Source organism: Talpa europaea (genome assembly GCF_964194135.1).
Source record: "Talpa europaea genome assembly, chromosome: 6".
Lineage (NCBI taxonomy): Eukaryota > Metazoa > Chordata > Mammalia > Eulipotyphla > Talpidae > Talpa > Talpa europaea.
The window spans coordinates 12,126,354-12,154,315 of NC_140072.1; the positions used below are offsets into that span (position 1 = coordinate 12,126,354).

Below are 27,962 nucleotides of genomic sequence, written 5' to 3' on the forward strand. Positions count from 1 at the left end.
GCTCCCCTCGCCTGCTGGGGCACACCACCAGGTCGTGCTAACAGGACCACACCCGGGCCTGCAGAGGTGGAAGGAGGGCAAGTGTTGGCTTCAGAACCTCAAGGGAGCAGCGGGGAGAGCCGATCTGGCGGTAGCCGGGGTGGCCGGTCCACTCCTTTCCTGGATCCACCTTTGCTGGGACACTGAGGTCATCCCCAGAGCTACAGGGAGCCCCCCGTTGGCTTGCAGGGAGCCCCAGGTCAGCTGGGCTGGGAAACCTCCTGAGCCAGGTTATGGGGCCCTGGGGACAGGGCTATAGCCGCCCACCCGGACCCTCCCATCCTACGGGGCTCCCCGTCACCTGCACCCACCGGAGGCCACACTCACCCAGGACAGAGTCAGCCTGGCCCACCTCAGCGGGATTATAGAAACTCCAGGAAGCCCGTGATACCCGAGGGACAGTGTTGCTCACTGCCAAGGCAGAGCTGGGCAGGATGACGCCAATCCTCGGGTGGCAGGGGCGGCTCCTGTGTGATCCCAGCCCTGCCTCCCCCACCCTGGGCCAGGGCTGGGGGGCTGCAACTGGAGCCCCGGAGGACCCTCCAAGTCAGATTCCGTCATCACAGGGGACTTCGGTCTAGCTGGCAAGAACCACACACACACACACACACACACACACACTCCCCCCCACCCCGTGTGGCCCAGCCTGACTATGTCAGTGCCCTCAAACCCCAGAGGGACTCTCTGCTTCCACCTTTTAGTCAAAGTTGGCAAACACCCTGTCGCTCCTCCTGGTGCTCAGCCAGGGGTTCCTGCCCCTGAGGAATTTCAGCCCAAGGCCTGCCAGATGGTGAGCGGAGTACAGTGGACGGAGGGTCTTATAGGATGAGGAAGGCGAGGTTATTCAGACAAAGGCAATAGCCTGTGCAAAAAGCAGCCCAGTACGGTCCTCTCCACGAGCGCACCAGGCCCTGCCCTGCCCCGCCTGCCCTCACCCCCTCCCTTCCTGTCGCCGCAGTCCATCTCAGCCCCGCGTGTGCAATTGCGCATCGCACCAAGAAAGCTCTAGGGCAGAAGGCAGGACAGGGGGTTGACCCTCCCCACTGCACACCACCATAGGGGGCCCCGCCCTCCCGGTCAGTGCAGGGCACTTGCTGGCACAGCCTGCCAGGGAGGCCTGACTCGCTCATCCTCTCAGCTTTTGTGTCTGTGCAGATGGAGCCGCCTCCAGGCCCACCCTGCCCACCTCAGTCAGCCTCTGAGCACAGAGGAGGGTGCCCAGGGGAGCCAGCCCCCAGCATCCAGACCCCACCCAGAGCAGAGGGACCCCAGAACCCAGGGCTACAGGGGAGACAAGGCCTGGGCCAGCCCTGGTCAGACAGCTCCTCTTGAGTAATTCCTTCCAATGAGAGTTTGTAAAATCAGAGCTCTCGCTTGATAGAGGCTGATCAGCGCAACTTCTCAAGAAAAAGCAGCGGGCTAAACGCCTGGGTGGAAGTGCCTGGGGGGACGAAGCTGCAGTATTGGGAGGGAACTGAGAAAAGTCCTGTGTTGGGAAATCCAGAAGGTCAAGCACAGGCCCAAGGCCCAAGTAGGCCTGTCCTTCTGCCTGAGGGTCTCAGACCTGTAAGTGGCCACTTGGAGCCCAGCATCTGGGGGCCACCCTGGGACCCACTCCCGTAGGTGCCGGAGGATGCTGCTGGAGGCTCTGGGGTGCAGGGGATGAAGGGCAGCATCTGTACCCACCAGCGTGCACGGTCTAAGTGGAGATGGAATTCAGCAGTGGATGTCAATGCCAAGAGGGCCAGAGCCGGGAGAGGAGGGGAGTCTTGGGGACATTAGAAGAGCCCACCTGTCAGCCCTTCTGGGGACCTCCTGGGACCAGGCCTGGTGGCTTCTCCGCAGAGTGGTGGGCAGGTGGGCAGGGCACTGTGGCTGGTGACCGGGTGCGGAGAGCAGACCCACCCATGGCAGGACGGTGGCCCCTCCCTCGCAGCTGTGGTTTCTCCCAGGTGTGATGCCAGCCGGCCCCTAACAGAACTGACCCTCTGACTGTGCCAGCCCCTGTCACCTGGAGGACACAAACCCACTTTCTTCTCTGTTCACTTGAATGTTCCAATTTTCCTAGAATGCTGGAGGTTACGTACACAATGGGGAGCGACCATCACTTGCAATACAAAAACCGAATTGACTGAAAGGTCGGGAGGCCATGTCTGTTGCTCCAGACCTGACCTTGCCAGGCCCCTAGTGGGGTGGGCACAAGTGACCCGGGGTAGAAGGCCACACAGAGGCACCCCTCCCAGGAGACTGGAGAGGGCGCATGTGAGCCACGCTTCCCACACACACACACACACACACACACACACACACACACACACACACACACGCTATAGCTCCTCCCCTGCCTCATAACCCCCCCCCCCCCCCAGGCTGCCAATCCCTTCTACCATGTGATTCCAAATTCCAAGTGTTCTGAGCTGCCATTAGCCCCTGGCTTCCTGGGTTTCCGGTTCATTTCCCTTTCACTCGGGTAACTGAGCTGATTGTACTCCCAGCTCCAGTTCGCTCATCCTTGCAGTCCCTTCAAACTCTTGATTTCTTTTTGGGACGGTGGCTTCCAGAATTCTTGGGGGACACTGGATTTAGCTAAGGCAGATCACGGAGGGCCATGTGTCCCCTTTCATGCATCCTACCTGTCTCTCCCACCTTCCCCCCAACATTTCTTCCTGCCCCTGCCCTGACTCTTCCCGGGATCTGGCTTTTCCAGAGATCCTTGAGAGGCCAAGTCTCTAGGAAGGAGGTTTACAAGGCGGGGTCTGTGGACATGCACGTGAGAAGTTGGGTTTTGAGGCCGCGTCTGTGGTTGTCGCGCTTGTCGTCCCTCGTCGGCTATCTCGTGTCTTCGTCGTGTCCATGTTGCTCTTCTGTCCTCTGGGGTCTCCAGTGCTGGGGGCAAAGGCCCTGGGCCCCCTCATTCCACTTCGTCCCCAGCCGGCCCCTTCCCGTCCCACACACACAGCTGTCTCGCCCGGGCCTCCCAGGCCCCTAGGTGGACGGCAGGCGAGCCGGGTCGCTGAAGGGAAAAGGACGGTCGTGGAGGCCAGTCAGAGGACCCCAGGCCCCTCCCAGCGTGCTGGGAGTCCAGGGCAGTGAAGGAGGGCTGCAGAGCTCCCAGGAGCCTCCTCTGCCTGGCCTGGAGGCTGGGGAGCGCCCTCCGCCTTCGCCCCAGATGAGAACCCCAGACCTACGTGATGGCTCGTTCTCAAACTCAGCCCCGCAGCCCCTTCTCCGGGCGGGCTGTGTTGGGGGGCGAGGTCCACCCGCACCGCGCCTCGGCTGAGCTGTCTCCCCGCGGACAGCTAGAGCTCTGCCTGCCTGGGGTCCCGCTCAGTTCGCACAACGTCTTTGCTCACACGCTCCCGCGGGCGCCCACCGCGGATCCTCGTTGCGTTTGGAAAGCTGACCTCTTGCCCTCAAGTAATGAATGGTAAAGTCAAAACCGTAGAATGGACCAAGCCCAGGAGAGGAAGCCAATGGCCCGGGTCACGGGACGGCCCTCTGGAGGCGCAGCCTGGGAGGCCAGGCCTGGGGGCGCATCAGTTTGAGGGGCGCATCCGAAGATGCTACAGGAAGGGAGGCAGCAAGCGGCACTTGGCTCCGGAATGCCCGGCCCCCAGCCCCAGCCCTGTGCGGTCTCTGGAAGTCCTGTACCTCTCCTCCCCCTCAGAGCTCAGACCCCCGACTGCCGTCGCTCTGGCCTGGGCTCCCTGCTGTCACCAGACATTGCTCTCCATCTTTCCTTCCCACCTGGGCCCCAAGTAACCTGGCAGCTTCTCTAAATTTCCCTCCCAGGCCTTTAATTTATAGATTCCTAAACCCAGCTTATCACAGGGGCCTCGCCTGGCCTGGCAGGCCTGGCCTGCCCCACTCGCTCCAGCCGTACTCAACTGCCTTCTGCCCCTAGAATGTGCTGGTGCGTGTCTCGGGCAGAACACTACACACACACCCTCTGCCTACTTTAAACTAATCCAACACCGTCCCAAGACCAAGCCCAGTCCCCACCCCCCAGGAGCCGCCCTCCTGCCCCCTGCTCCTGCCCGCTCACACCCTGTGCGCCCCCAGCACTCGGGGGCAGGCTCCGCTTCTAGGATCATCACATGGAGAATGATGGGGTTCCTCAAATGCAGTCACGCTTGGCCCTGGTGTGCCAAGCACAGACTCCGGCTCCGGCAGAGTTCAGCAGAAAAGAGATTTATTTGGGCTGAGGAACAGGACTGGGAACTGGGCCAGGACAGGGGTGGTCTGCCTGGGACCCTGCATTGGCACCGTCACCTCGGGGTGTTCCAGCACCACTGGGCCATCAGCTCCGCCAGTTCAGCTCCGCGCCGCCGCCACTGTAGCTGCCTCTGCTCTGCTCCCTGGAGCTGCAAAGTCTAGGGCTTGAGCTCCAGACCGGCCCAGCCCAGGTCTCATGCTACATGCCAGCTGCCAGGGAGCTGCCTCCCCTTTGCTCCTACGGTGCAAAGACCCCAATATAAAAGGGGCTCCAATACTGAGCTCCTCCAATGACCTGTGTCCAATACAGCATCTATCTGCTCCATCAGACAGCGAGCTCCTTAGGGATGGAAACTGATGTCATCTTCATAGTCCAGAGCCTGGCACATAGTAGGTGCTCAGTAAATGTGGAGCAGACGATGACCTAGAATGAAGGATAACAGCCTTCCTTACATGCTCCGCTTCTTTTCCAGTGTCTGAGCTGGGCCCCTACCTCCCCTGAATTTCTGCCTCCCCAGGCTGCCATGTCTCCCTCCTTCCCTAAGGAAGATCATTAGCCATCGCTATTTATGTCGCTTCTCCCCATGGGGGCCTGGTGTCCCCCCTGAGCTGTGCTCCCTTGGCTCAGGGACCACCTCGCCCTCTATCCCGCCCCCTACGCCTTGCAGGCGCCAACCAGTGAGCTTCAGCCGGTGGACTGTGCTCCTGGTACTCAGAGAATAGGCGTCAGGATGGGCTGGCACAGCCGGGGTGGGGCTATGGGGAGCGCATGATGGTGCTGGAAAGGTTATGCCAAAGTGAACTGGACATACTGGGCACAGCTGAGGAGGAGGATCGCAGCGTGTGGGGATGCGAACAGAAGATGGAGCCATAAGCGAGGATAAGAACAGGTCGCAGAAGGCAGCTTACTCAGGCCTGGGAGAGTCGGGGGATTCGGGGACTAGAGCTGGATCACCCAGTCTTGCTACCCCCAAGTGTGGGCCTCAGTGAGAGACTTCCAGGGAGGTCAACCCTGCAATTCAGGCTGGGTGCCTGGACCACAGGTGACTTGATTCCTCTCACCTGGAACCTGGAGCCCAGCTGGCCGTCCCGGGCTGGCTCCTCCCTGGCCAGTGGACTTAGAGTTGACGGGCTGTGACCGGCTGAGCAGCAGCTGCAGGAAGCCCCGTGCGTGTAAAGTCACCACCTGTCCCCACGCGTCTGTACGCGCCGGGCTTCTCTGCTCCGGATGAATTATCCCTGGGCGTGCATGCCACAGTCTTCGCTGGGCTTTCTCAGTATATTTCACAACTGCTCTGAGTTTATAATTTTTTCAGGTCCTTTATCAAACATGTGTCATAAACACCAACGGAATCGGAAGCATTTATCATTGAGCCGGGTTCTTACTCGCGCGCTGGAAAAAAATATTATTTGACCACGCAACCTTTCTCAGGGCTCCGATTTAATGGACTGCTCTGCTGCAAAGCCATTGAAACTCGTTGCCTTTTAATATTTGACATGTCTTCCTCTTTATTACCACCTCAGACAGCCCTCCCAGTCCAGCTGGAATGAGCCCATTCATCTCTGACAAATCACTTGTGTCATCTGGTGAAAAATATGCAGACGTTTGCCTGCAGATTCATCTCCAGCCTTGGTTCTGTTCGTGGTCTCACTGTCCCCTGACCAAAGCAGCCAGCACCAGGAGGACACTCCCCAGCGTCCTCTTTCCTTCTGATACCACTGGCCGCTGGGTCCAAAGAGCCCGTTTATCCTCCTCGTTAAACGTGGGGTTCGGGACGGGGCAGTTAGAGATACCCACAACTGGGTGTGCTAAGAATTGGCCTCACAGCAGCACTTACTATTCACAGTAGTCAACATGCCGCAGCCATACAAGTGTCCCTTGATGAATAAATGGATTAACCACACGTGGTACGTCCATACGATGGAGCTGTATTCAGCCTCAGAAAGGAAGGAACTTCCTAAACATGCTACATGGATGAACCTTGAGGATACTATGCTAGTGAAATAAGTCACGCACCAAAAAAGACCAGTGCTGGTTGATTCCATTTATTTGCAGTGCCTCGAGTAGTCAAATTCATGGAGACAGAAAACAAAGGTGGTGCCAGGGGCTGATGGAGAAGGGGAATAGGAAGATGAAACTTATTCTAGAAATAGATTGCATGACCGTGTAAATGGACTTACCACTATTTACTAAACTATACACCTAAAAAGTGGCTTACGTGGTAAATTTTACCACAATTGAAAAACATATGCACACATCACAGTTAACTTCAAACTGAACCAGCAAAGGAAAACGTGATACAAAGTTCTCTGCACACTTGAACCCATCGTGTATCCATGCCCTCTGTATCGGCTGGCTCTTGGTGTATAACAAACAGTTCTAAGACTCGGTGGTTTTTTGTTGTTTTTTTTTTTAATTAATAAATTTTATTTTTATATTCCCCATACAATTGCAATCCCCCCATTCTGACCCCAATCCCTCCCCTCCCGCCCCCCACCCCCCAAAAAGTAAGACTCAGTGGTTTAAAATAACAACTACTTATTTAGATTTTGACTCTGGTTTGCAATTTGGACTGGGTTCGGCTGACTTGAGTCAGACTCAGCTGACATTGGTGGGAGTTGGCAAGTGTAAATGGCTCCTCTGGGACAGCTCTTTTCTGCTCCACCTGCTCCCTCATTCTCCAACAGACTAGCTCAGTCCTGTCCATGTGGTGGTGGCAGCAGAGGGCTTAAGAGAATGAACAAAATTAAGCAAAACATGTTGAGTCCGTGGCTCACACTCATACAATGTCCTTTCAACCACCTTCTGAGGTTCGAGGCATGTCACAGGGCCAGTCAGGATTCAAGGGGTGGGGAAATGCACTCCACCCCTTCGTGTTTGCAATCTGCCACTCCAGCTGCATATTCGCCAGGCCCTGAGCTGAGTGTTGAAGTTAAAAAAAGAAATAAAGCATAATCTAGCGCAGGAGACGTACATGCAAATACTTACAACACATAGAATGCTCTAAAGAAGCAAGCCTGGAGGCCATGGGGGCGTGACAAGGTGGAGGGTAGGAGAGGTGAGAGGAGGAGACAGAGGCAGGCGGCCAGGACAGCATAACACCTTAATCATATGGAAGGATTGATGGCAATTAGCCAGATGGAGAAAGGAGGAAGACCCAGGCCGAGGCGCAGAGATGAGTGAAGCCTCGGAGGGAGGCTTGTTTGGTTACGACAGGCTTCGGATTAGGTGAGGAGTGAAGGGGTCCCCAGGAGTGGAAGAACTGAGGTGGGGGTGGCACCTGGAGGGTCTTGCTGGCTCCTGCATCCACCTTAAGCCTGGCTGGTGACCAAGTGGCTTTTGGAGGTGGCTTGGAGGGGACAGGAGTGAAGCAGGGAGGCATCCTCGCAGCTGCTTCAGTGATGGGGTGAGAGAAAGTGGCGGGGGAGGGATGGGCCAAGAAAAGAATAATGAAGAGGTTTCTTGGTGGTGAAAGAGATGGGGTTTGGCATGGGGAGGAGTCTAGAAAGCGCGCTCTGAACAGATATGCGCTTTCCTCCAGGTGGCCCAGGCAGAGGCGAGGGTCAGTTCCCCAAGGAGGGAAAAGGTAACGCAGCAGAGCAGGCCCAGCTGGGGCCTCTCACTAAAGCCAGGGAGACCCTGAGCTCAAGGCTTCACTCCCACCAAGGTGCCTCAGGTGGGGCTGGGTGACTGAGGGTCTCTGGGCCTTCCCCTCCTCTACAAACCTGGGGCAGCCAAACTCTTAGGGCTTTGGGGGGCTAGGGAAGTCCACTCTGAAGACCCAACCCGGGTCAAGCTTTGCTTCAGGCCTGCAGGCCGCCCGACCCCAGCACCAGTCCCCCTGGTGGAAAGCTTTCTCCAGGAAGCCACAGTCCTTCGAGCCCCTCAGACACTGTGAGGCTGTCGTTTGTCAAGATGCGGGGTAGGCAGAGGGCAGCTGGCTTCCTCCCATGGACCTGGGTTGTAAGTTCCCAAAACGCCGCCTCTCCAGCTGGCCCTGTGCAGGCCTGATGGATACTTGGTGTGCAACTGGGGTCCTGCTGTGAAAAGAAATCCCCTGGTGAGCACTTTCATAAGTTGAAAAGTTCTTCTGAAACAGAGTAATCCTGCCCAGCTATTACATCCAGGTCTCCTCAAGGTGAGAGCAGAAAGCAGCACCTTTTGTAACAATGCCAGGGACCTCCAAGCACCTCCCAGAGCCAGCCTGAATTCCCCAGAGATGGGGCTGGGCTTGGGGCTGCTGATGTAATTGTGGAGGGACTGAATTTGAAGGAAAATCTTCAAAAACAATCAGAATGTGTGGCACCCACAGGGCCTGGCATTTTTTATTTTTCTGCCCCCCCACCCTGCCCCCCACCGCAACATGATTAACTTGGCAGGCATGTGGGCCGCCTCCTTCCCCCGCTGCAGTGTGGTGACCGGGAGCCGCAGAGCAGGTGCCCTGAGTGCCGGAGGAAATGGCAGCCCCGAAGGCGAGGGCAGTCTGCCCAGGACCACTCAGCCCATATTAGCAGCAGTGCTGGAAAGAGCCGGCAGCCGGGTCTGCAGAATGCCAGCCCAGAGCTCCCGCCACCCACACCTGCTTCACTCATGAAGATGACGTCACCCAGCGGCTCAGAGATGGGCATGAACTCATTCCCAAAAAGAGCTGGTGGATCTTTCTGGAGCCCATGTGTCTGAGCAGAGTTTACCCCTGACCCACCCCTCGCGGGCTCTCTGTGTCTCTTCATGCCCAAGGCATAGTCTCCCACTGCCCGGCCTCCGGCACAGGCCCCCATCCCGCATCTCCTCTGGGGGTCCCACGGGCCCACTTCAAACCACACTCAGACCCCTTCCCCATCCCACCACCGTCCCCTCAGGTTCTAGAGACGAGCCCCGCCTGCCCACCCATCCCACCCCTGTGCCTCCCCCAGCCCTTTGGTCTCCTGCATCCACCCCACGGGTGCCCGCCCCGCGGCTGGTCTCCCTTGCTGCAGGTGAGAGCACACCCCTGGGGGCCTTCCTGGAGGGCCAGGAGCACCCGCACCTGACACACGCCCTCTGTGCCTTGCTACCACTCCAGCTGAGCCAGTCACGGGCTTAGTGGGGTCAGTGATTCAGCATTGCCCACAGCCCACAGAGGGATGGGCAGCCCTAAATGTGGGGTGTTCTCCCGGATCCCCCTCTTACCATCTCCCTTGGTCTTCAGCAGAGCCCAGGCCCTGTGTATCCTCCAAGGAAAGCCCTGCCTGACCTCCAAACCCACACATTTGCCCATCCATGAACCAGAGCACTTAATCTTGACCAGCCCCGGAAATAGGACCAGAGCCTCCACCCCCGTCTTATAGACGTAGAAACAGAGGCTTGTCCTCGGCCTTGTAGGTGTCAGAGGCAGAGCTGGACTCAGGAGGGCATCTTGGCAGGTGGCTGGTGCTGGCTCACGTGACAGAGATGACTGGTCAGGCTGGAGCAGGGCACACAGGAGGGTAATTCTAGAACACCAGCCAAGCTTCGGAAGAGCCGGGGGGCTGGGGTGCTGAAAAGGGACTTGGAAGACTGGGCTCAGTCCTGCGGGCCCCCCTTCCTCCCTGGACAGCAGGCTGGGTCAAGCTGGCCTGAGAATCTGGGCTCCTTGTCCAGCTCCCAGCAAGGCTATGTGTAGGCTCCATCCAGGGGTCACGGGGGCAGGCAGGTGAGGGGGAGGCAGGGTGGGCAGTGCGGGCCGGCCACCTCAAGGCCCGGACTTTCTGCAAGTGAAGGAATACACATCAGCCAAGCAGGGCAGCTGGCAGGCTCACCCCCTGCCCCTTCTGAGCCTTGAGGTGGGTTGGGGAGAAACTTCTGATACCCCCAGGTTTGGAGCCCACGAGCCTGGGGCACTCTCTGTGCCAGCCCCAGGAGGTCCAGACACCAGGCAAAGGTAGGTGCGCATAGAGCGGGAAGGCCCCAGAGGCCACTTCCTGGGACGTGCTGGGGCTGCGAGGCAGACCCTTGCTGAAGACCCGGGCAAGGGTGAGGGTCCTGCAAGAATGACCCCGAAAGGGGTGGAGGTGCAGAAATCCCTGCTCCTTGCTTGCTTCCCCCCAGCATCCCGGAAGGGTGAAATAAAGGAGGTGCTCGCCAGGACCCCCTCCACCCCTCCTTTCTCGGGCCCCACCCCCAGAAGCTGGCCCCGGCCATGGCTGTAGTGTCTAACGCAGGGACGCTGGTTTTGCAGGTTTTGTGGTTTTTATTCCTTTGAACCATATCCAGCCCATCTTACATCACAATGCCACGCTTCCTTGGCACCCAATGCATCGGCACCTTTGGCATCCGGAGAGCTTGCTCCCTAGCTAGTTAGCAGGTTTTCGGTTGTCCGTGGTAACGTATTCTTCATGTTTCCGACCGTCAGTATGGGACGCGGCCCCCTCCCCCACGTTCAATTTCTGGGTTTGATTTTTTTATGATCGTATTTGGCTTTTTTTCTGTTTTTGTTTTCGTTTTCTTTTTGCTTTCAAAAAGTCGTTATCCCCTTGGTTCTGTGCCCCCCACCCCCCGTGGCTGCTTGTGACGCACTGTTGTGACTTCTTTTAACTGTGGATGTTGAGCCAAGAAACAGTATCAAGTATTTTCCTATTTCTCTACTTCTTGAAAAATAAATTTTTTTAATGAAAAAAAAAACTCTTAATGGGAACGTGGCCCTGTCTGTCTTCTCTGTTCTGCAGAAATGTTGAAGGAATTGAACCAGCAGCGCAGAGCGAAAGCGTTTACAGACCTGAAAATTGTTGTTGAAGGCAGAGAGTTTGAAGTCCACCAAAATGTTCTAGCTTCCTGCAGCTTGTATTTCAAGGACCTGATTCAAAGGTTTGCCTTCCTTCCAGCTGTGGTCGGGTCTGTTCCTTTGTAGGACGCTTTTGTGTCGCTTTTCTCCGCCCCTCTCTTGCAGGTTCCTGAAGCGTGACTCCCTGTCACAGAGCCAGTAGCCATCTCTCCTCCCCCTCCTGCTCCCGAGCGCCCTGGCACACACCCTGGCACACACCGCCTCAGAGCAGCCACTGCCCCGGCCCGCCCCACACAGCCATGCTGGTCCCCAGGGCCCCCCCCCCCAGCGCTAGGCGCCACCCCTGCCTGGCCCTGAGGCGCCCGCGTCCTCAGGGGCTCCCAGGGCCTCCCTGAGATTCAGAGGACTGTAGACTCGACTCTGAAGGGCCAGCGCCCATGGCCCCCACCCCGGCCAGCCCCGGCCCTGCCACCCTCAGCGCTGCTGTCGACGGTGAACTTAATGCCAGGAAAGCACCTCGAGCAGGCACCCCCCACCCCGAGAGCAGGAGGCGACCAGGGGGCCACGTTTCCCCAGCCCGAGTCTGGGAGAAGGGACTGTGGCCCTTGCCTCGCCCTGGCTGCATGTCTGGAGTCCTGCCCCCGGGGCCCGCCCCCGGGGCCCACACCCGGGGCCCACACCCGGGGCCCACGCCCGAGCACAGACCAGGCGTGTCCTGACGCGGTCGCTCTCAGCCTTTCTGCTCCCTGCCCTCCGCCCTCCGCCCTCCGCCCTCCGCCCTCCGCCCCAGCTCCTTCTACTGAAATGAGTCTTAATGGTGCATGAGCATCTTTTTTTTTTTTTCCATTATGTTGATTTTTTAATTTGTCTGCTTCATACCCTTGCAAAGAAGTCAGGGTCGCCTTCTAGCTCCTTAGAGAGGGAGAGCGGCTGAGGGGCCGGCCCAGGGAACGCTCCTGTCTCTCCCCCCACCAGCAGATTAATGCCGCTGCTCATTTTGCCTTGCAGCCTCTCCGGGGCGGACCTGAGCCGCGACTGGCTCAGAGTGGGAGGACGGGACCTCTGCTTGCTTCCCAATGCTGTGTTTGGACTTGCCAACTAACCCCAGAGTGACTGTGTTTTGTTTCAGGATGGCACACTGGCTGGCATCTCCTTTCCAATCTGTTGTGTCCTTTCACTTAGAGCTGAGCTGCCTGGCGTGCGAGCCCCTCCCAGCCGTGCTGGCCCCGCCATGCAGGAAGGGGAAGGGGCAGGCTCTTTGTGACTTCCAGTTTCATGGACAGCTCGCGTCTCCCATCCCCGGTGCTTGGGTTCTCCTGTCCGAGCACAGGGGTTGGGGCATGAGCTCTGGGGTGAAGGGGCACATCCAGTGGCTTCTTCCGGCCAAGGGAGGTCTTTGTGCTGCCACTCTTGGCAAATTCTGGAACTAGCAGTGCCCAGCACCCGGCCGCTGGATTGCAGCTGTGGCATCCAAGGGCCTTGGTCTCTGCTCCAGACCAGCTAGAGAGCACAGAGCGGGCAGAACACAGGATGAGGTCGCTCTTGAGTGGTGGCCCGGTCCTGGGCTAGAAAGAGATGAGCAAGAGGACCACAGAGCCTTTTGACCATCTTCAGAGACCTCACATGTAAAGCCAAACTCTTGCACACAACAGAGGACGCCACTAGCTGAGAACCCAAAGTAGTGAAGGCTTCTTGGACAGGCCAAAAAGAGGAGGAAGAACTCATCCTTTGCCTGGACTATTCTGAAATATAGGGAACGTTCTAGAATGTTCCAGCAAGGGGTGAGTTGACTGGAATGCAAGGTTAGGGACAGAGACATGAGCAGTGGGAATGGGGAGATAGTGTTCCCAGAGATGGATGTGAGCTGGGGTGGGAAGGGTAGGCAGGCCCTGACCCCTGGGCTTGGTCTGAGGGTCTGGGGGTCACTGGGTTCAGTGAGGAGGGGCTGTCCACTGAAGGTAGCAGAACTGTAGGATGTATCTCAGTGGCCCTAATAAAAAGAATGGGTGCTGGGACTAAAACCGTCACTGGGGGAGAGAAAGGACACTCCCCGGGAAGCTAGGAGATCTGGGTTCTCCTTCTAACTCGCCACGTGCCCTGTGACCCCAGACAGGTCCTGTCCTCTCTTAGGTCTCGAGTTTTCTCATCTGTAAAACAAGAGATTGGCTCAAATGATGTCCAGGTTTCCTTCCAGTTCTGACATGCCTGGGAGACGGCCAGGGACAGGCAGGGACAGCCCTGGGCAGGCTTGACCCTCCAGCACCCGAGGAGGGTGAGGTCACGGGAAGGCGGGTCCACAGACCAGGTGGGCGGGAGCTCAGGGCAGGCGATGGCGTTAGCAGTGACGTGTTGAGGTTTAGCAGCCTGAAGGACACCCTGGTGGGAGCCCGCTGGATGGACCTGAACCCAGAGAGGTCTGAGACGAGGGCGACCGGCTGGTCCTCAGTCAGAGGAAGGCCAGTCAGAGACAGAGCCGAGGGCTCCTGCAGTTGAAGATCAACTTAATCCACAGTCCTTGTAAATTTTACTTCCCTCGTCCTAACCGTGGGCACACGTCACCATTTCTGCCAGTGGCTGCAAATTCTTTCTGCAGAGAGCAAAGCAGGGTCTCTGCAGAAAGATGGTTTCCTTTCTGGCCATAGAAAATCCTCGCAAATCCACATGCTCCTGGCCAGGGAGCAGCCGATGTTGTCACCATGTCATTTTCGTCCCCTGGGGTCTGGGGCCCTGGAGGATTTATGTGCAGCCGTCCAAGCAGCCCAAGTGGCCCCGCAGGACAGACATGGCCCTGCCCCTGGTCCCAGGGCAGAGCTGCACCCCCAGCGGCCGCAGCAGAGGGAGCAGGTGGCCACGGGACCGTGTGCTCGTCCTTCGTGGCCCCTGAGGGCACTGTCAGGGCACCTGGCCGACCCTTCTGCCCCAGAGCTTCTTCCCGCCTCCAGCCTGCGGTGGGTGACGTGTCCACGACTCAACCCGTGAGGTCACTGTCCCCGCATCCAGGCCCACCCCAGCACAGCACCCTCACCTGGAGCCTCAGGACAGACAGAGGGACACCAGCCATTCACACACCGTCACCCCAGACAAGCAGGAGCCCCTCCAGTGCCAGGCCTCCCATGAAATGCTGACGAGACAGGTCTGGGTCCTCAGAGCACCCACAGTCTGGTGGGGGAGCGGGCTAGGCAGTGTGGACGGCAGAGCAGGCCACTGTAGCAGTTGGGGTGCAGAGGGCGCCTCGCCCCATTGGCTGGCTGCAGGCGCCCAGGAAGAGCTGGCGTCCGGCGTGTTTCCAACCAAGAACGCGAAGCAGCCAGACCGACGAGGGGGACGGGCTCAGCAGGCGGAGAGAGCAGCGCCGGCCTGGGCAGCCGGGGTTCCAGGCACCAGGAGGCGCTCCCCTGGGGTGCTATGATGTCAAGTTGGAGGCTGAAGTGGGGGATGAGGCTGGCAGGGGAGCCGAGGAGAGGGCGGAGCCTGGGGGTGTCGTGATGTGTGTTCCCTGAGGTGACAGACGTGAGGGAAGGTCTCACACGGTCTGTTCCCCTCCGCTCAGCTGCCCCTCCTGCCCGAGCGCGGGCCCCTCAGATGCCCGTTATTTCACTTCAGACTCATTTTCTTCCTCTGCCGAGGACAAGACCCAGCCCCCTGGGCACGAGTAGAAGTGTCTGAGGTCATCCTGGAAACCCTCTATGAACCCCAGAAGCAGATACCATCAGTTTCACAGAGTAGGAAACTGAGGCTCAGGTGACCATGTCGGGCAGTGAGGTCTAAGCGACCCATGGATCTGGGGCTCGAACGGAGGCCCGGCCCCAAAGCTCATGCTAGACTGCAGCAAAAAGGCCCTTTTCACATGTGCACAAAGCAAAGAAGGAAAGTCAGATCTCAGGCTGACGGTGTGGACAGGCGTGCAAGGAAAAGGGATGCAGAACGCGTGTGTGTGCGCATGTGTGCACACATGTGTGCGTGTGTATGCGCGTGAGTATCTACTAAACACACAGGGACACAGGCCGACAGGCTCCCAGCCCACACAGCCACCTAAGCCCCCATCCTTGGAGAAAGAGAGGCCTTGGAGGAGAGTCATGGCGGCGTCAGGAGGCTCAGGGCAGAGCCTGTGCAGAGGACACCCCGGGGCGCATCACCCCGCTGGAGCCCGGTCAGCCCCTGTGGCAGTCAGTGGAAGCCCTGCAGGAAGGGGAGCTAAAGCTTTGCGCCTGGCTGGTGGCTGGAGGCACAACCGCAGCTCCCTGCACGCCCTCCAGCGCGGATGGGGAGACCCTGCAGGCCCGAGTAGAGGGGAGGGCAGTGGATGGAGCCCCAGGCTTTGGGACAGAAGCAGAAGGATGTTTAGCATCCCCAGAGGGGCCCCAGGGCTGCAGCCTCCCAAGTTCAGAATCTCTTCTCAACCCCGAGCCCAGGACCTACATCTGCCGACCCCCCTTCATTTTGGGTCCATGCAGAAGCCCCTCTCCCTCCTCCCCTGGGGGCCAGATGCTCTGGGGTGACTGGTGCCGCAGGGGGCGTGGCCTGCACTCACTGGCAGGGCAAGGTGGAGGCCCCACCAGGAAGGCTTCTGCCCTCCCAGCCCTCCCCATACCGGTCTCACGCCAACCCGAGGAGAGCGGCCCTCTCCTGGCACCACATGGGACAGAAACCTGACCTTCTACTTCCAGTGGAAACCCTCATCTCACCAAGCCTGTTGGGGCCAAGGACATATTTGACATATTCTTTTCGTATTGAAGGAAATGAATGGACCAGCTCGTTTGTGTCCAGGTCAATTGTCACAGTCCCCAGGGCAGGTTCTGGGCTTCTCACTTGTCATGTCCCCGTCCAGGAGAAGTCAGAAGGGCCTGCCTGACGGGGGCCAGATCCTGGACATGGCGCACCCTGATGGACTTTATAAATAGTCAGGCCACGGGCCCCTCCTCCCTGTGAAGTTGGCCTTTGTGCTGGTAGCTGCCCCTGTCCTGGGGGCATCGACAGGTGCTGCTATAAGACCAACTAACAAAGGGACAGGTTGACATGTTCGGATGCTGGCAAAATGGCACACGCCAGACCCAGGGCCGGGTTGCCATGGGTGGACCAGGTCCGCCAGCACCTGTGAAGTCCCCAGGCCCGGGGAGACTCGTGCTTGTCCTGAAACCACAGCAAGCCTGAGCGCCTCTGCCTGGAGCAGGGAGCAGTCATGCCCCCTGGAAGGGCAGGTCACCCACTCAGGCAGAATGGGGCACCAGCCGCACACATCGCCTTCTCCCTGAGTGTCCGCACCCACGGGTCCACAACTCACAGAATGAGAACAAGAGGTCACGGAAGTGGGCAGAGAGAGAAGAGACTCCAGCCTGAAGTCTGGAGAAGGCAGTTCTTATGCCAGGGGAGGGAATTACTGATGGGGAATCTCCAACGTTCTAATTTGGGGCACTGAGCATCCTTGGCACATCCACAAACGCAGCCTGCGAGGTGGAGGCTGTGGCCCACACCTGGGGCTCTTCCCAGCCACACCCCTTTTAGGAGAAGGTGACTCTGGAGAGTTCTAGTCTCTAGACCCTTGGGCCTATGTGGGCAGGTTGGTGCTCCCGGGTTCCCACCCCAAGTGTCAGGTTCATGGCCCTACTTGACAAGGTGTCGCTGCCCAGTCCTGCCATGCTCCACCCCTGCCCACAGGTGCTGTCGTGACCACCTTGCAGCCAGCAACCAACCAGGCAGCTCCCCAGATACTCAGGGGCTGAGTAGAACCAGAGGCAGCCCCCAAGAGGCAGTTAGGAAAGGACAGAAGGTTTACCATAGCTCCCTAAGGGTGACCTGGGGAGCCTCTCAAGGGTTTCTTACTCAAAGGGAAGAGACCCAAGGGGCATTGAGGTCCCTCCCAAGACAATCTGATGGTCTTGGTGGAGAGTGTCTACTGGCCTCCCTCGGCCCCATAGCTGGCCAGGCCACACACCAACACCTGTGTGGACAATCAGTGCGAGGGTGCAGGTGGGCCAAGCCAGGCCTCACTACCTGGAGCCTCTCTTCCTCCAGGTCTTGAACATGGCCACCTGACAAAGCTTCCCTGGGGTTTCCAGTTGTTCAGCAGTGGCCAAAGAGAATGTTCTTTCTGCTCACAGCATTCGGATATGATCCCAGGGCTCTCCAGCCACTCTCTGCAGACCCTTTGCCCCTGGCCGCCCTCTTCTCCACAAGTGCCTCCACGGGGGCCTGGGGAAGCGGAGCCACAGCCGTGCATCCTAGGACAGCCTCGGTGCATCCCCATGATCCCGAGCCCCTCGGCCATCCCAGCACCTCTCCCTGGCTCAGACACGGCACCACGAGCATTCGCCACACATGCAGCCACGCTGGCCCTGCCAGGCTGCGGCTCACTGGCCTTCCATCTGCCCACACCCGTGCTCACTGGCTTACAAGTCCCATGAATTTCAGTGTGTGTGTGCACACGTGTGTGTGTGTGGATGCATGCACACAAGTCCTGAAGTCCCACCTCAGCTCTTCATTGAGATTGAGTCCTCAGCCCGGGGCTCATGGGTGGACAGGAGGGCTGGCCAGTGGCCGGGGCCTGGGAGGGGTGAGCGGTGCTCCTTTACTTCACCAGCCCTGCCCTGGGCGGACATGAGGAGTGTGAGCAGAAAGGTGGAGTCACAGGGTCGGCAGCAGAGGCAGCAAACACTTAGAATTAGAGGTTGACCAGGTGGCCCTGAGGTCTGTTCAGAATTTCTGTGATTTCAAGTGCTCACACAATGAGCTATTTTTATACTTAACAAATCTGCCCAAGCATGGAAAATCCATCCCAACAGCAGAGGACTAGGTGTGTTAGTCACTTTACATGTCACACACCATGTATGTCTGTGGTTTGTGGGGTGAGAGGGGCCCTGCTTAGCCAGTTCCTTTCCCTCGCCTCAATTTTCTGGGCTCTTCTGCGGAGAGAGCAGAACATACCTATTCTGCCAGGTCATACCTGTGCTTCACAGGTCCCGGGGGGCATCCTGATCTGAGAGAATGTGGCATTGCTTGTACTGTCAGGGGTAGGTGAGCCAAGCAGGAGGGTATTTCCGTGGACTTTAGACCTCACCCAGTTCTCTTGTTTTGCAGAAGAGGAGGTGGAAGGCCTGAGAGGCCGAGGCAACCCGCCTGTTGTGGCAGTCAGCGCACCCAGGTCCCCTAGCTCCTCGCCCACCCAAGAGTTACCCCTCTCTGGGGCCTGCCCATTGCCAGACATCCCCCCCACCACAGCCAGACTCAGGCACAGTCAGAGTCTCAGTCCCCAGCCTCCCTCCTCAGGAGCAGGGCTGGGGGGCGCCGAGGTCACTTCCCAGCCACGCGGCTGCACCCAGCCCCGGGCAGGCCCAGGCTCAGTGCAGGGAGCAGGGCTGGTCAGAGCGGCCGCGATGGGTGCCGAGCCAGCCGCCTCTGAGAAGCCTGCCTCCTGACTCTTAACGCTCTGGGTGTTTTTCCTCCTGGTCACTTCTGTATCGGTGTTACTTTTGCTTCACCTGATCTGTTTCCTTCCAGGTCCAGCTTTAGGGCGCGGCTGCCAGGCCTTAGGGGCCTTTGCAATGGTTTTGTATTTCTGTAGACACCAGATAAAAACATACTTATATATTTGTGTCCCTCCCCTGCTCCCCCCAGTTCACAATCCCGACGCACACTCTACACGCAGGCCGCTCTGGCCTCTGACCCCGTGTTCCATGTGGCAGGAGGCCCCGCCCCGGGCCTCGTCCAGGTCATGGCTGCTGGCTGTCTGTGGCGGGAGTCCTTGGTTGTTCCCCCCCCTCCCGGCTCTGACCATTCTGTCCGTCTATCTCGTCTCGTCCTCAGTTTCAAGCAATGTCATGAAGGGCTTCCTTCCCATGCCTAAAAGGAAACAATATGTTTTTGGAAAGAGGTGGGGTTGGAGTCGGGGTTCCGGGAAGCCTGGGGCCCTCAGTCTTCGGGGTGACCCAGGGAAGTCTCCAGAGGGGCTGTGATCACAGCCAGTTGGGAGCCTCGGTCAGGCTGGACCATGTCCCGGGGAGGCAGAGGACCGCGGCCCGGGACCTGCTGGCCTCACTCGGCAGAGCCGGGGAGCGGCAGGGCCGAAGCGTATTGTTTCCCTTTGAGGCCAGTCCTGGTCCTCGTCCCCATGCACAGCTCATGCTTTTTGATTTGCATCTTTTTTTGCATGGACATGCCGAGTAGTGATAAGCAGGGTTCTCTGTTCTCTGGGGCGTCTCTGGTCAGACTTCTCTTTCAGCTCCCGTGTAAGGTCATTAGGCTCAGGTGTGTCATTGCCGTGTCCCTTGAGTCCAAAAGTGAAGGGCGTGGCCGAGGCGTGCAGGGAGACTAGCCCTGTGAGGAGGCGGCACCGTGGCCGCGGGAGTGGCGGGTAAGGACACCCTGGTCTCTGTGCCTAGGTCCGTGCAAGACGGCAGCCAGGGCGGCCGGGAGAAGCTGGAGCTCGTCCTGTCCAACCTGCAGGCCGACGTCCTCGAGCTGCTGCTGGAGTTTGTCTACACCGGCTCTCTGGTCATCGACTCGGCCAACGCCAAGACCCTGCTGGAGGCGGCCAGCAAGTTCCAGTTCCACACCTTCTGCAAAGTCTGTGTGTCTTTTTTGGGTGAGTCCGGCGAACACGTGTGTTCTGGGGAGAGAAACCTGAAAGCAGCCAGGGCTCAGGGGTGTACGCTGGGTGTGCCCACCCTGACCACCGGGGGTGGGAAGCTGGGTTCCAAATGCACTCTTAGGGTGATAGTTGGATGACTATGCAAAGGCCTTTGTGCTCGCCAGACATAGGGGTCCTCTAGGCCACTGAGGGTGGGGGAGGCTGTACCATGACCCTGGCCCTGGCCCGGCAGCTTTGTAAGTACAAATGGGGCCACATGATTGGCCTGGTCATGGTGACCCCGTGCCCTGGCCTCATGCCCACTGGACATGGCGTCGGAGACCTCTACACAGTGGACAAAGGCGCCAGAGGCCTCTTTTCCTTTTAATGTATATGATGCCTGGGCCACACGCATTGCGTAGGCCTAGACGTGTGATCTGCTCCTGGACACGCAGACCTGCTGCCCAGGGTGGGGGCGTGAGTGTCCGGGCTTCCAGTAGACCCCAACCCAGAGGACACACTTCACAGTTCGGACTTGCCCAGCTTGGGTGAGCAAGGGGAGTGAGAGGCAAAGATAGGGTCGCAGGAGCCCGTGGGCTGCGTGTGGAATGAAAGAGAACTGGGCTGAGCCTGGAGATGGCGAGGCGGGTGGCGGGCGGCCAGCGGCCTGGGATGGCACCCAGGAGAACCCAGCAATTGAGAAGCGTCAGGAGGCACGGCTGCAGGGTCAGGCTCACGAAGGTGACGGGCTTCCTGGGACCGGGCTAGAATGAGCATCAGGTGTCGGGAGAGCTGGCCCAGGGAGCCCAGGGCTAGCAGCCAGGACGGGTAAGGCTGACCCCCAGGGGAGCCGGCAGCCTTACCAACATTCCAACAAAGTCAGAGTCTGTGAGCCCAGATGTGCTGTCACCATTCTGGAAGGCCCCTCAGCCTCACTGTGACCCCTGTCGCAGCCCAGGCCAGGCCCGAGGCCCGAGCCTCCTCCCCCGGCGGGCAGTGCGGAAGGCCCGAGCCTGGCGCTGACCCACCCTACTTCACAGCCCGGGCGTGGGCCTGCGGGAGCAGAGGGAGGCCCTGGGGGAGTCTGCCGGGGACGGGGCAGATGAAAGGAAAGATGGGACCGAGGATGTACACGGCGGGGACTTGGGCCTGGAGGCAGCACAAGAAACAGGCTGGAGAGGGACCCGGAGCGACAGGGAGGGGATGGGTGGCAGCCCCGCCAGCCCCGCCCTGCCGTCAGTGGCCCTGTGCTCTCATCCCCAGAGAAGCAGCTGACGGCCAGCAACTGCCTGGGGGTGCTGGCCATGGCCGAGGCCATGCAGTGCAGCGAGCTCTACCACATGGCCAAGGCCTTTGCGCTGCAGCTCTTCCCCGAGGTGGCGGCCCAGGAGGAGATCCTCAGCATCTCCAAGGACGACTTCATCACCTACATCTCCAACGACAGCCTCAACACCAAGGCCGAGGAGCTGGTGTACGAGACCGTCATCAAGTGGATCAAGAAGGACCCCGCGACCCGTGCTCAGGTGCGTCTGCCCCGCTCCCTGCTGCAGTCCTGTGTGGGGACAGTGAGAGGATGGGGCCTGGGGTAGGAGGAAGAAGGCGGAAGGGGATGGGCCGAAGGGCGGCCTGGTCTGGCCAGCGAAGGGCGGGTCAGGGAGCCCGTAGGCCTGGGCAGAGGGACGCCGGCATGTGCCCCCTGGGAGGCACGAGAGATGAGGAACGGTCACCAGAGGCTTCAGGGCAGGTGTGCCACCTGAGGGAGACCAGTGTGGACCCCGAGGTCGCCGGCCCTGGGTGGGCAGTGTCTGGACCCTACAGGAAGAAGTGCAGGCCTGAGCCCGTGCTCTGGGGCTCCCATGAGCAGGGACCCAGCAGGGGGACCCCGCCCAAGCCCCTGTTATTGAGGTGGACAGCACCTGGGCCAATCGGAAACCATGCTGGAGATGGGAGCCATCACACACCTGACAGGAGGGTTGGCTCATCCCTCTGAGGGGCAAGCAGAGCCAGGGTCCAGGGAAGAGGGAAGGCAGGCACCTCCCCAGGGTGGTCGCCCAAGTCAGTCTAAGAACAGCCCTCATGCAGGTGAGGGGCCCAAGTGCCAGGTGAGGCAGTGAGGCACTGCTGGGGGGCTTGTCGGTGTCGGGGAGACTCAGGCTCTGGCATGGTGACCCCCAGGTTGGATGATCACATCAGCTTTCCTGGGTCCTCCTGAGGGTCCTGACTTCCTAGGGCCCACACACCTCCGCAGGGGGCGCCCGGCTTCCTCCCCAGGCACCTGGCATGAGGCCCATCCCCTGGGGGGAGCCTGAATGAGGAGCTGAGGAGGCGAATGGACAGTCACCCCAGGGTGAGCGGCAGCAGGCCAGACCCCTGCCTTCCCTCCTGGCCTCTCGTTGAGGGGTGTCCCTGGATCTCTCTCTAGGCCTGGGGGAGCAACATCTACACTCCAGCCCAAATACAGACTGGAATTATCCACTTCGTGCAGCTCCAGATCTCCTTTCTCTCTCAGTGCTGCTCAGGGGAAGTGGGCGGCACCTGTGACCTGAGAGCTGCGTCTCTTTGCCCCACAGCACGCGGCGGAGCTCCTGGCCGTGGTCCGCCTCCCCTTCATCCACCCCAGCTACCTGCTCAACGTGGTGGACAACGAGGAGCTAATCAAGTCGTCGGAAGCGTGTCGGGACCTGGTCAACGAGGCCAAGCGCTACCACATGCTGCCCCACGCCCGCCAGGAGATGCAGACGCCCCGCACCCGGCCCCGCCTCTCAGCAGGTAGTGAGGGTCACGCCTCGACCCCCCAAGTGCAGGTGCTGTGGGGTCAGCCTGGGGGTCTCTGGGCGGCCTCCCAGATGGCGACAGCATCCTGGCGTGTCCCATGGTGCCCATGCGTGTCCCGCAGGTGTGGCTGAGGTCATCGTGCTGGTCGGGGGCCGTCAGATGGTGGGGATGACCCAGCGCTCGCTGGTGGCCGTCACCTGCTGGAACCCGCAGAACAACAAGTGGTACCCCCTGGCCTCGCTGCCTTTCTATGACCGCGAGTTCTTCAGTGTAGTGAGTGCCGGGGACAACATCTACCTCTCAGGTGAGGCCCCTGGACGCTGGGTTAGGGGCGGGTGCGGGCTCCCCCGGGGCCCCTCTCCACACACATCGGGACCCCGCAGTGTCTCTTGGCTGGTGAGCCTCGTCCTGACCCGGGAGTGGGTGGCTGCTCCTGCCCCTCCTCACTCCCTCCTGCTCTCTGGACCGCCCCTGCTGCCTCCAGGTGGGATGGAATCAGGGGTGACGCTGGCGGACGTCTGGTGCTACATGTCCCTGCTCGACAACTGGAATCTGGTCTCCAGAATGACGGTCCCCCGCTGTCGGCACAACAGCCTCGTCTACGACGGGAAGATCTACACACTCGGGGGACTTGGCGTGGCGGGCAACGTGGACCACGTGGAAAGGTAATGCGGCCACCCTCAGCTGTCCCTCCCCGCAGCGGAGGCCACTAGGGGACCGGGCCCTTACATGGCGTTGGGCCGCGGCTCTTCAACACAACAGAGGGAGAGGGCGGGGGACCGTGAGGCAGGGCAGGAAGGAGGCGGGCTGCCCAAGCACTGAGGGGAGCCCCGACATCCCTTTTGGGTGTCACGAGCTGGAAGCACGACATCCGACCACGGAAGGACACAGGCTGGCTTGACTGGCCCTCGGGCACTTGGGGAATCTCTGGGGCTGCAGGGATGTAGGGCAAAGCTGGAACCCGTGGCCTCCATGTCCCTCCCAAGAGAGAACACGCACCAGGGAGCACTTCCAGCCTCCACCCCACGCATCCCAGGAAATCTGCTGGCCACGCAGGGAGGGTCGCGGCAACTGCTGGAATGCTCCAGAAGACACTGCAGGCCGAGCACTGAGTGTGTCAGCCTGCCCTCTACTGGAAGCCCCAGGCTGGCCTCCGCGTGGAAAGGTCATTTAAATCTGGCCAAGCTTATAATGTAGGGTCGGGTGGTAGGCAGGAGGCGCTTGGGCTGGAGGTGGGTGCTTCCCCGGGGAAATAGTCCATCCTTTCCTCGAGCCCCGCGGAGAGAGCCGTGCAGAGGACTGACCCCTCGGGGAAGCCGCAGAGAGAGCGCAGGAAACCCTGCGAGTCAGCAGCTGACGAGAGGCTCCAAAGAGCAGGCAGCCCAGCTCTTTGGAGAAACCAGTGGCCCAAAGTGGGACACATGAGGCCATGCACCAAGCCAGAGGGTCACGCTAAGATGGCTGGGCCCTCCCCGGCCCGCGCCCGCCCCCAGCCCCCGTCGTCAGCTACACGGCAAGCTCGTCTTCCCGTGTGACAGCTTTTGCCTGTGGAGCCACACAGACCCCTCAATTTGTATTTTTCCCTTGGTGGCTAATTGGACACTTGACAAATGTTGCAGCAGAAAACGGTGCAGGAGACAGGCTCTGGGTGTTCGCTGTGGGCCTTCAACTCCCCCAAGCGGAGCCCGGAGATGCTCAGTAACAGCATTTAATTGTCATATTGATTTGGAGATAATGGGGAATCCCGTGTGATGATGAGGATATTAACGCAGCTGCTGACCGGGTCAGCCCCGAAGCTGACAGCCTTTGGTGGGCGCCTCCTCTTGGCCATCACGCCCCAAGTCATCCGGAGCCCCAGCTCCCAGCCGTTTGTCATTCGGTAATAAACACATGAAGAAGGAGACATTTTCTACGTAGGAGTAAACTGAGCTAGATCTGTCATCCTGTCTTGCTTTTGTCAGCTATTTTTAATCTCCTAAGATGCTGATCACTCATTTTGCAACCATATACTTGTTGATAAATAAGGGGGTTTGTTCGAGGATCAAATTCTTCAAGGGGGGGGACAAGCTCAGCCCCCCTTGGGCCCTAGAGCAGTTCGAGGCCTGGACCAGCCTGTATGGCTTTCCTTCCAGCAGTGAAACGTCAGTATATGGTGAGCACGACCAGCCTGGGCCGCCTGGGAGACAGAGGAGCAGGCCAGGACCCCGGGGTGCCCAGAAGGGCCCTGAGCCCTTCCTCAGCCCACTGGGACCTGTCAGTCATCCGTGTAGGGACAAGACAGAGACTCCCTGGGTGGTGTTCATGCAAGCTGGGCAGAGGGTGCTGGGCAGAGGGTGCCGGCACGAGGGATGCCCACCGCTCCCCCCGGAGCATCCCCGGAGCCCCTGTGGGCAAGCCCATTTCTGTGTCCTGTGGTGACGATGACAAGAATTCAGGGTGACAGGAAGGTCAGGGGAATGGGGGCAGACACCAGGGTGCTTTGTTCCCCAGGAAGCACTCATGCTACAAATTGCTATTATATTGATAATGAATGAGATAGACGGTACATTATAATTATATTACATTACTGTATTACAGGAATAGAGCAAGATTATATAATTATAGATTAAAACAACAGTGCCATAGACAAACCTGTATTATATCATCATATAAATAACCAGGCCTAATATTTTATAGCAATAGATGGCAGTAGCTGTGGTTACCAGGTAAATGATAGCGGAGCTCCGCTCGGCGGGGTCATTTGCATGTGATTAGCATATCCTTCTCAGGCTGGAAGCTGCCAGATTGAGCTGAGGAGGGCTGGTGGCTTGGCAATCAGCCACCTGGAATAACAAGCTCTGGGGAAGTTCGTTCGGTGCAATATGCCATTACACGAAAGCCCGAAGGCTAACAGCCACATGATCTTCCACCGGCTCCCAGCCCCTTCCGCAGACGCCCTCTGGCGCGCTGCCATACCGGCCTGGAGAGCAGCTGTCTGAACTTCCGACACTGTCCAGAAAGACACTCACCTCGTTCGTTGCCATTAGCCACATGCTCGTCCGCGGCTTAATTCATCGGCCCCTGCTGCCCTTTAAGGCATTTCGGCCTCTTCTCAAAGCCTGGGCCTTCACAAGCACGGAGCTGACGTCTCCGGTCGGCCCGTCACTCCCTTCAGGCTCAGACAGGTCGTCCTCGCGGGCCCCTGAGCAGTGACCAGGATGGCTCACGCCCCAGCCAGGCTCTTGGGGACAAGCGGGCCCAGTGCGCTTCCCAGGAAAGGTGTGCTGAAAGTCCCGACTGGGGGGGTGCTGTGAGCCCACAAAGGAGAACGCGCCACAGGCCAGAACACACTCAAGGCATGTGCCTCGTGGGGAGCCGTGGGTGGGCCGCCCCATGGGAGGGCGGGAGCCGGCACCTGCGAGGCGGTCCTCCAGGAACACCCCTCAGGGACACTGGGAACCCAGACCCAAAGGCACCCCGGGAGAGAGTCCGAGGGCCCTGGCTCCTCGGTCCGTCTGCTCCCGACCCCTCAACTGTTTCTACTTTTCACTTTGCTCCGTGGCTTGTGGGAAACTCGTGTTCCCTCTCTACTCCGCCCTCTCGCTGTCTCTAGTTCTCCCCACCACCTGCCCGGCGGGTCTGCTCCACCCTGCCCCTCCCCACCCTTCAACTCCTGCACGCCTGGCCCTGGGGCCTGAATCCAGGTAGAGGAAATCCCACAAGATGGTGGCGTGGCCCCACTGTGCACAGACGCCCTCCCACCGCCACTGGGTCCTGGGCACTACCAGTGCATTTCTGGGTTCCCCGTCAGCAGGTTCCCTGCCCCCAAGCATGAGTTTCTCCCCTTTGCATCTCTCCAAGAGGCTTTGACCCCAGAGACAGCACCCCACCTCTGCAACTCTCTTCCCACCTCTGTCCCCGGCCTCTCTTACGTATTTCATCTTTCCGGCCCGGTCGGGCCCCTTCCCAGCAGCATGTCGGCCCTGTCAACCCTGCCCCGGCAACTGAAGCGAGCCCGGGTGTGCGCGGCCTCCACTCGCGCCCGAGAGCCCTTGGTTACATTTTCTGGAAGCCTGCGAGCCCGTCGCTGACCACTGGTATTACGAAAACTTTAATCACGTCGACTCCCATTGACATACTAAACCGAAGGGAACCCGCACTCAGAAGTCACCGCTCCCGAATTGTCGCGCTGTTTACCATTGTCTGTGTCCTGGAAGCTGGAGCTAGCCACGCTGTCTGCCGGCGGCGGAGACCCTTCCATGAGGCGCTGCTCGCCCTCCTTGTCCCAGCGTGTGTCCAGGGATGCCCCACGCGCGGCTGTGAGATTGACACCAGAGGCTTCAGCAAACGCTGCAGAGCAGGACGCTCGTCCCTGGGGAGCCTAAGCATTGATCGGATCCCGCTGACAAAACCCTTCTCCCCCTTGGTGCTCCCCACCCCCCATGGCTTCTCTGCCCTCTTCCCTGAGCTTCCTCTCAGAGGAGTCTCCACTGCCCGGCTGCCCACTCGCCGGCACAGCTGCAGCCCCCACTCGGCGGGAAGTGCTGGTCAGCACCTGCAGGCGCGCACTGCGTCCTCACGTCCAGCCCAGAGCTCGGCTTATGGGGAGGCCCAGGAGCAAGGTGGAGAGGGCTGGGGTGGGCCAGATGTTAGGCGACCCTGAGTGACTGCGCCCCAGGGCCCCGCTGTGTGATCACAGCGGTGATGCCTGGGGGTGGGAAGCAGAGGGTGGTGCTCCCGGCGTGCCCCCACCCCTTGGTTTGTAACTTTTTTTCAATTTAACTTAATTTTTAATTGTTTACAACCCTGTAAACAAGGAGGCTCACACCTCTTTTTTTTTTTTAAGGCCCTTTGTTTTTTAAGATTTATGTATTTATGCAAGAGCTGGGGTACAGGCCAGAGGCGCGGGAGGGTGAGAGGATTCACCAGAGACAGAGCGGGGAGCAGAACAGGCAGATGGACTGAAACGCACTGCTGAGGGGAGCAGCGGGGGAGCCGGGAGAGGTCTGCCGCGCCATGTGGGTATCTCCGCGGCGGCGGGACTCGAACCGGCGCTGCAGAGGCTGCGGACAGCTTCACAGCGCGGCGCTCAGCCGCCCGCGCCAGCCCAGCGGGGAGGCCCCCCACCGCCCCGGGCGCCGCCTTGCCCCCGCCTCCGCCGGCCCCTCTGACGGCGCCTCTCTCGCAGGTACGACACCATCACCAACCAGTGGGAGGCCGTGGCGCCGCTGCCCAAGGCCGTGCACTCCGCCGCGGCCACCGTGTGCGGCGGCAAGATCTACGTGTTCGGCGGCGTGAACGAGGCGGGCCGGGCGGCGGGCGTCCTGCAGTCCTACGCGCCGCAGACCAACTCCTGGAGCTTCATCGAGTCCCCCATGATCGGTGAGGGCGCGGCCCGCGCAGCCGGGCCCTGCGGCGCCCCCTGGTGGTTTTACTCGAGTCAAACACCCCAGCCCCGCGGCGCCGCGCGGACCCGGGTGCAGGGCCCGGGTGGACCCAGGTGCAGGGCCCCGAAGGACCCGGGTGCAGGGCCCGGGTGGACCCAGGTGCAGGGCCCCGGCGGGCCCGGGTGCAGGGCCCGGGTGGACCCAGGTGCAGGGCCCCGGCGGGCCCGGGTGCAGGGCCCGGGTGGACCCAGGTGCAGGGCCCCG

The 27,962-nt window shown here is 59.8% G+C and overlaps 1 protein-coding gene across 1 annotated transcript in view; it reads left to right on the forward strand.

The window, feature by feature from the left end:
- KLHL29 (kelch like family member 29) overlaps positions 1–27,962 on the forward strand; it is a gene marked incomplete at its 3' end in the record, with an annotated part of 115,656 nt that overhangs the window by 86,119 nt on the left and 1,575 nt on the right. The window contains exons 4-10 of the mRNA XM_084234489.1: positions 10,939–11,077; positions 19,370–19,572; positions 20,821–21,080; positions 22,128–22,326; positions 22,454–22,636; positions 22,817–22,997; positions 27,500–27,693. Coding sequence (XP_084090615.1) covers positions 10,939–11,077; positions 19,370–19,572; positions 20,821–21,080; positions 22,128–22,326; positions 22,454–22,636; positions 22,817–22,997; positions 27,500–27,693 — 1,359 coding nt within the window. The remainder of the gene's footprint in view (positions 1–10,938; positions 11,078–19,369; positions 19,573–20,820; positions 21,081–22,127; positions 22,327–22,453; positions 22,637–22,816; positions 22,998–27,499; positions 27,694–27,962) is intronic.